An 8,283-nucleotide genomic window follows, 5' to 3' on the forward strand; every position below is an offset into this window, starting at 1 on the left:
TATTCAGCAGTATTTGTGGAGACAGAAACATTTCAAACAGCTGATCTTCCACAGAAATGGGACAAAGAGAAGCATTTGTTCCTACATCACTGAACCCTCTTTCACATCATCTGGGGAATGTTCACCCTTCCTGATGTTTAGTTCCTTGGTGACGATCAGCTGTTGATGTATTAAATTAAGTGCTGTGGTGAATATTTTTTTTGAATTCCACATCTGTAATTGCACCAAAAAAATACAAAGAATGTTGAAACTGTGAGCTTGGTTGAATGGTAAAACCAAAACATCAGGAGAGAGGAGAAGATGGCGGAGTGACGCAGCGTGCGTGGCCGTTCCGAATGATATTGTATGTGTTAACTAGGGGGCTGTGCACAATCCGGATTTGATGGAGACAGCCGTGAGAAGCACGGAGGAACACCTGGAGTAACTTCTGAAATGCCCGCTTCGCTGCCGCTGCCACTGTGCGATCGAGAATCTCCGGAGGGGAAGGCCCCAAATCCTCGGCTTTGCCTATTGCCTGTTGCCGGGGCCAAAGTGCTCGGTGCTCAGTGTCAGAGAGCTAGTCGGAAGCTTGGAGTTGGACTGTGGTCGGATGCTTCCAAGATGCTGCATCGGCAAGTTGGCGGCGCTGGAGGTTCACCGTCTGCGTGAGATGATGGGGCTTTCGAAAGACTTTGAGACTTTTTACCGTGCCCATGATCTGTTCTTATCAAATTACGGTATTGTTTTTGTTAGTTTTAAGTCGGTTTGTCATGTGTTTCTGTGATATCATTCTGGAAAAACATTGTATCATTTCTTAATGCATGCATTACTAAGTGACAATAAAAGAGGACTGCGTGTCCTCATAATGTAATCTAATCTAACATAATTTACCCTGCCGAAGGACTCAACCCAAAATGTTGACTGTGCCCTTTTCCATAGATGCTGCCTGGCCTGCTGAGTTCCTCCAGCATCTTGTGTGTGTGTGTGTGTGTGTGTGTGTTGCTTGGATTTCCAGAATCTGCAGGTTCTCTCTTGTTTGTGATTTGACATACTTTATCCATTACTGTGTTCTCTGGCTGAGCTCAGCTTCCTGTGGTCCTCTTGTAGGAGAAGAGAACGCAGCCTGGCATAACGCTGAATATAACTGCACCTTTCCTGCTATGATTGAGGATTGGAGGGAAACTTTTCATCAAGGGTCTGAAGGTTCTACAGAAATCAATTTTCCTTTTGGGTTTGTCCAGGTAACTTAAAGTATTAATCTGATTTATGCAATTCCGATTTTCAAATTGTAGCCAGAACTTCAAGAGCTTCATATTACTGGCTGCATCTTCATCAGGTACATCTTTTTGGCTTGTAATGAGCACGGACATTATGTTCCTGTTGGCCCTCTAACACTGCAACATGACATGTTGGAGAAGTACAACAACAACATAATTGTCTTCCAACAGTGCAGGATGTCATCACAGACACCCACCTACACAGTCCAACATTGTGGGTCTGACCCTCCCAATGCAGCATTCTGTCATGAGTGCACCCCAATACAACACCTTCCCAGGACTGTCCCTTCCACTGGTATACATGTTGGATGTCATTGGGCCAGTATCCAGTGCCTGGACTATTGATCTGGAGACTTGAGTTTAATTGTGGTGTAACAATTAATTAGGTAAATCTGGAATTAAAAGGCAAGAGTTGGTGGAAGTTACCAGTTGTTGCAGAAACCAGAATGGTGACCTACCGAGCTGATTAAGATCAAGATCTTGCTGCAATTCTTGATATCCTCTTCACTGTTTATGACACCACCTATTTCGGTATCATCTGCAAACTTACTAACTATTCCCTTTATATTCTCATCCAAGTTGTTAATATCACTGAGAAATAACAAAAGGGTCCAGCAACGACCCATGGGCCACACCACTAGTCACAGACTTACAGTCTGAGAAAACCCTTTTACCACCCTACTATCCTGCTAATTTTGTATCTGGTTTACTCACTCTCCTTGGATATCATGTGCTCTAACCTTCCAGAGCAGCCCTTATCAGAAGCCTCACTGAAATCCACATATACTCTGTTTGTCATCCTCCCCTCGTCAACCCTCTTCGTTTATTCATCAAGAAACTCAAAAGTCATAAGCCGAGATCTCCTACGCACATAGCCACGCTGGCTATCCGAGTTGAACTCTGTCTTATTAGGTGTAAGTGTATTTTATCCTTGAGAATGCTTTCCAGCAACTTACCTTCCACGAACAAAGTTGCTGGAGAGCACCCTGAGGGATAAAATAGACTTCGGCAAACAGGTTCGTGGCCTTCTGCTGGTGTAGAACATCCACTTCAAGGTTCGACACGTGTGTTCAGAGATGCTCTTCTGCACACCACTGTTGCAATGCAGGGTTATTTAAGTTACTGTTGCCTTCCTATCAGCTTGAACCTGTCCAGCTATTCTCCTCTGACCTCTCTCATAAATAAGGTGTTTATGCCCACTTAGTGGATGTTTTGTTTTTCACACCGTTCTCTATAAGCTTTAGAGCCTGTTGTGTGTGAAGATACTAGGAGATCAGCAGTTTCTGAGCTACTCAAACAACTCCAATGATCATTCCACAGTCAAAGTCACTTAGATCACATTTGTTCCCCATTCTGATGTTTGCTCTGAGCAACAACTAAACCGCTTGACCATGCCTGCTTGCTTTTCTGCATTGAGCAGCATTGGCTGATGAGATATTTTCATTAATGAGCAGGTGTACCCAATAAAGTGGCACTGAGTGTATAATTACTAGGTCTATCCTTATAGCCCTTCTTAAATATAGGCACAACGTTTGCTATCTTCTAGTTTGCTATCTCCTAGTCTTCTAGTACCTTGCCGAAAGATAGTAATGTTGTAAATATCACAGTGAGAATCCACAGTTTCCCATCATGTTCTTGGATATACCCTGTCCTGACGTGGAGATTTGTCCATCTTCATACATCTAAACACATGAAGCACCCCTTTTACTGTAACATGGAATGATCTCAAAATGACTTTATTAACCTTGCCAAGTTCCCAAGTCTTCACATCTTCTTCCATGGTAAAAACAAAGGAGAACTTTGCCGACCTCCAGCACCTCTGCACATAGATTCTGGCTTGGTCTTTGACAGGCCCTGTCCTCTACATACCGTAGTTATTCCTTTCTCTTTAATATACTTAAAAAATAAAACTCTTTTAGGATTCTCCATAGTTTTCTCTGGCAAGGCCATGTTATGCCCCCTGTTGGCCCTCCTAATCTCCTTTGTGAGTCTACACCGGCATCCACTTTAACCCAGATACCTGTATCTAACTTGAGCCTCCTTTATCTTGACCAGATTTACAATATCTCTTGACATCCAGAGTTCCCAACATCTACAGCTTTGTCTTTTACTTTAATGGGAACATGTGGTCTTTGAACTCATGTTATCCCACTTGGAAAAAAACTCCCACTTGCCTAAGCTCCTTTACCTGCAAACAACCTAGCCTAATCAACTTTTGCAACCTCTTGACTGACGTCACCAAAATTTGCCTTGCCCCTGTTCAGAACACAAATCTTCTTGACTCCGGTCTTTAACATTGATTTACTTTTTTGTAGCTTTCTACCTATCACCATAAAGTCCCAGACGATTCCTTCCCTTGGATTCGCTGGCATCAAACGGCTGATTTTGGTTATGCTCCAAATCCTAAAATGAAAAGGACATTCATGGCAGTTGCAATGGACCTGGGGGACGAGAAATCTCCTTATGGCACGTAAGTGACAAAGTTTAAAATGTATTTCCAGATGCCGCTGAATAACTTCTGTCAGAAACAGCTGGATGTGAAGAGAGCACACTGTGTTCTCAGTGAGCATTGTCCATTCCAGGATGTATTTTCACAGGAGATGGAATATCACAGCCAGGTGGTGATGACGGGCAAAAGGAATAGACTAAGTGACAACATCAATGAGGTGCAACCTTCAGCAGAGTTATAATTGTAGCAAAAGAGCCATGTGAAGAATTATTAGCAGATGAAAGACCTGGTTTCATTTGTTATAATTATTATTGGAATTCATCACAAACACGAACTTTCCTTTGATGGACATAGTCGTGGTCATAGTCATACTTTATTGATCCTGGGGGAAATTGGTTTTCGTTACAGTTGCACCATAAATAATAAATAGTAATAAAACCATAAATAGTTAAATAGTAATATGTAAATTATTCCAGGAAATAAGTCCAGGACCAGCCTATTGGCTCAGGGTGTCTGACCCTCCAAGGGAGGAGTTGTAATGCACTTGGGTAAACATAGTAGCAAATTTGTGAATGGCAAGATCCCACAAAATCCCAAATGAATGATAGTTAGGTGGAACCCTGAGAGAACCGGCATTCATTTATTTGGTACGGGATCTTCAGCAGGAGTGAATGTGCCATAGTTTTTGAGAGTATTGCACCAAGTGCTTACCTGGGCTGTCGGGTTAACTTTGAGAGATGGTCTGGAATCCATAAAATTCAAACTCTGGAGAATCAGGTTTGTATAAAGTGACAGCAAACACTTACTTTTATGTTTTTCAGCATTCATCCGCGGTATAAACAAGAAGTAGCCTACAGATTATACCTTGGTGCTCTTGCCATAGCTTACGGAGAGACTGAAGTTGTTTTCCAAGGTCCTTTTCCAAAGCACTTCCAGCAAAAGAACTCCACAGAATTGAGTATCACCTATTCGCAGGAACTTGCTGTACTGGAGCTCAGTAAAGATGTGTTTGAGGTATGGTACAGATACAGTCAGCTTCTGATGACTGGTTGAACTGCCACACCTGATTATGGATTAGCAATAATATAACTAAAAGAGGCAAAATTTAGCTTCAGAGATGTGCTAATGCAGTACACACTTGAGAGCATAATAGGATTGAGCATGGTCAACGTGAATTTATTGAAGAAAAGTTTTATTTAACAGATCTTCTGGAATTGGTTCCGGTGAATCCAGGGCTAAGGGTATCAAGAATAAGAGAAGGCAGGTTTTAGGTGAGGGGTAGTAGATTTAAAGTAGATCTGAGGGGAGGTTTTTTTTCTTACACAGTGTTTGAAATCTGGAAAATGCTGCCAGAGGAGGTGGAGAAATCAGATACAATTGATAAATTAGTTAATTATTGTCACTTGTACCCAGGTACAGTGGAAAATCTTTGGTTAGCATACCATCATTACAACAATGCATTGAGGTAGTACAAGGGAAATCAATAGAATGCAGAATCAAATGTTACAGTTATAGAGATAGTGTTGTACAGGGAGACAATAATGGGGTAGATTGTGTGGTCAAGAGTCCATCTTGCACGAGGGGATGTTCAATAGTCTCATAATAGTGGTATAGAAACTGTCCTTGGGCCTGGTGGTACGTGCTTTGGGCATTTGCATCATCAGCTTAAGGGGAGGTGGAGAAGAGAATATGTCTGGGGTGGGTGGGGTCTTTGAATGTGTTGGCTGCTTTACTCAGGTAACGAGAAGTGCAGACAGAGTCCGCAGAGGGGAAGCTGGTTCTCATGATGTGTCCACAACACTCTGCATTTTCTTGCGGTCGCTATGTTTAAGAGGCAATTAGATAAGCTCTTAAATAAGCAAGGCATAGAAGGATATGGACCTAATGCAGGCAAATGGGATTCGTGTAGCAAAAAGGCTAAAGAGCCTGTTTTTCTGCTATACAATGCTATGTTTAGATATAGACAGTTCCAATAAACAGATATGTGTTGACAGATTTATTAACACGTTTATTCAAAACTTTCTCTGAGTAAGAACCAATTACTGCTTGCTTCCTTTGTACCTTCAAAGCCTTTGAGTTATTAATTCAGTCAGGTAAATAAATGCTGATCAGTGCTGTATGGAAAAAAAATTGTTCTCTCTCTGAAATCAATCCTTTGCACAGCTCCAGGCTAGGAATTGAGCAGTCTCTCTACTACTCTTTTAATAATCGTTGCTCCTACAAAATCATTGTGTCCTGTAATCAAACAAAGTGTTGGATGTACTCAACACTTACCAATTACTTGCCCCTGAGAACTGCAATGGGGAGGAAGATGGTACCGTACCACTATGATGTGTGGTACCCATGATCATTTTCTGTGCCTGTCACACTGATCAGCAGGTTTCTGTCAGGAGCAGGAAGCAATAAACCAGGCAGAGCTTTTCTTGGCAATTCAGGACCAAGTTAGTTTGTAGTTATGGAATAAAATTGCCTGTGATCATTTTTACATGAACAAGTGTGTTGAGATTGGTGAGATTGGTGAGCTGAGGTGGACTGAACCAGTGTCAATGATTGGACGTTTTTATTCCCCATAGGTTCGATGCTGTTCAAAGTGGTATAATTCGAACTGTAAGTGGGTTTCGGCCCCCATGGTTAACAGTTCTGTCAACTTAGTGTTTTTGTCACTGGAAGAGTGCCAGCAGAAAGTGAACGGAATTCGTTATGCATGGAGGGAATGGCCCTGTAATCTGAAGAAATGTCCTCTATACAGCAGAAGTTCTAAGTTGCCTGCCCCAACATTCATCATACCCAAAAATGATCATTTATAAAAAAAATCATCAGATGGAATCAAAAGATTCAAGTAACAAAGTGAGCTGGTTAGGTTATAAAATGCATATTGAGCCTTCTATCAGCCCTTCAAAAATTGATTGTTCTTGTGACTCATGTTCTTATATAAGATTAATTTTGATTCAGCTGTCTTTTAACTGACAGTGATATTGATTTTTTAAAAGTACAAAATCTGAGAGATCTCTGCAGGTGTATTATATTTAGGTATGGCCATATCACTCATGCTTCTTAAGATTAATATATTTTCTAATGCATCTTTCCCAGGTGCTTCTGGTTCATATATTCTACATTTTGCTCTAGTAGTGATTGTCTTGAGTTCCTGATTCCTGGTAGATCGGAAGAAAGGTGTGTAATGCCCAAGGATTGGGAACCCGCAAAGTATGATTTAAAAACTAATGCAAAGTTCTTGAAACATTTTTCCTGGAATCAGTCTTATTGCTTTGCTTTCTAACACTAGGAGTGCCATATTGCTGCTCCTTTACTACTTGTTACTCAAGTGGATGTACAAAAATATTAAAGCACAAGGAACAGAAGCAGAAGGAGGCCAACTGCTCTTCATTTGCTCTGCTGTTCACTAAAATCACAATTTGATGCCAGTTTCTTGCACTAACATAATGTTTGTTAATATCTAAAAATCTTACTGATTTGTATAAACTGTATTTAGTAGTGAAGTCTCTATAACCATCTTGGGTGGAGTTCCAAAGATTCATTAACTTCTGGGTAAAGAGGTTTCTTCTTGTCTTGTTCCTGAATGGATGTCCCCTTATTTTGAGCTTGTGACACCTGATTCTATTGCTCTGCCTGAGGGGAAATCATTTCTGCTGCATCTGTCCTGTTACGTTCCTCAAGACTGATACGGTGGCACAGCACCCAAGTCTAATCCTGAGCTTGAATGCTTTTTGTGTGGAGTTCACCCAGTGGATTTTCTCCACATGCCCCAGTTTCTCCCACATTCCAAAGATGGACTGATAGTTTCACCATTTATTGTCAGTTATCCTTGACCCAAAATGTTAGCTCTGTTTCACTTCTCACAGCTGCTGCCTGACCTGTTGAGTGTTTCCAGCATTTTGTGTTTTACGTATTTCAGTTTTCTAACACATTTTCATGAACTATTAGTTATTTGTTACAATAGGTTAATGAAAAGAGTTGGAATGTGTGAGAGTGCATAACTTGCTGAGTGCGAGGAGACCTGGGACTAGCTATTTCCCATTTTGTGCCATCTCGGAGCTAAGTGGAGAAATGGCTTGTGAGCAAATTAATGCAAAATCAAATTATTATAACTTGCCAGCTTAATGGCTGACTAGATTCCCATGTAGTGTTGCCTTTTTGCTGAACATAACCATGTTGCTCAGTCATCAGGTGGAGGAGAGCATATTATATTACTGGCACTCACTCTGTGAGTTGTGATATTGAAGCAATGAGAGCCAATCATATTTTTGTTTGGCCGCTGATAATTTTAAGATTTGATACAGTCCATCCATCCAATTTAAATTGGGGGCAGTAGGAAAAGGATGAGAGTTTACACTCTCAGTAGTTTAGATTTGCACTAAATGCAACTCAGGTACAGAACATACAAAATAGAATGCATTCACCTAAATGATGAAGTCAAAGCTGAGAAGAGTGCAAAGCAGTGGAATCTTTAGAAGTTGATGAGAAAAGGGGTGAAGTGACCAAACGTGCAAGTTACTTGCACTGAAATGTAACTGTTGCTCAGCCAATGAAGATGCAGTGATGTACATTGTGTTTACTAGT

At 41.1% G+C, this 8,283-nt stretch overlaps 1 protein-coding gene across 1 annotated transcript; it reads left to right on the forward strand.

Annotated features, from left to right (window-relative positions):
- The first annotated feature begins 266 nt into the window (after window positions 1-266).
- LOC134340702 (sialate O-acetylesterase-like) lies at window positions 267-6,570 on the forward strand. The gene is made up of 5 exons (XM_063038164.1): window positions 267-318; window positions 1,087-1,220; window positions 3,572-3,726; window positions 4,527-4,719; window positions 6,279-6,570. Exons 1-5 carry the CDS (start codon window positions 267-269, stop codon window positions 6,510-6,512), a joined length of 768 nt encoding a protein of 255 aa, XP_062894234.1. The 3' UTR covers window positions 6,513-6,570.
- Window positions 6,571-8,283: the final 1,713 nt, after the last annotated feature.

The sequence above is a fragment of the Mobula hypostoma genome, chromosome X2 (genome assembly GCF_963921235.1).
Source record: "Mobula hypostoma chromosome X2, sMobHyp1.1, whole genome shotgun sequence".
NCBI classification, from domain to species: Eukaryota; Metazoa; Chordata; class Chondrichthyes; order Myliobatiformes; family Myliobatidae; genus Mobula; species Mobula hypostoma.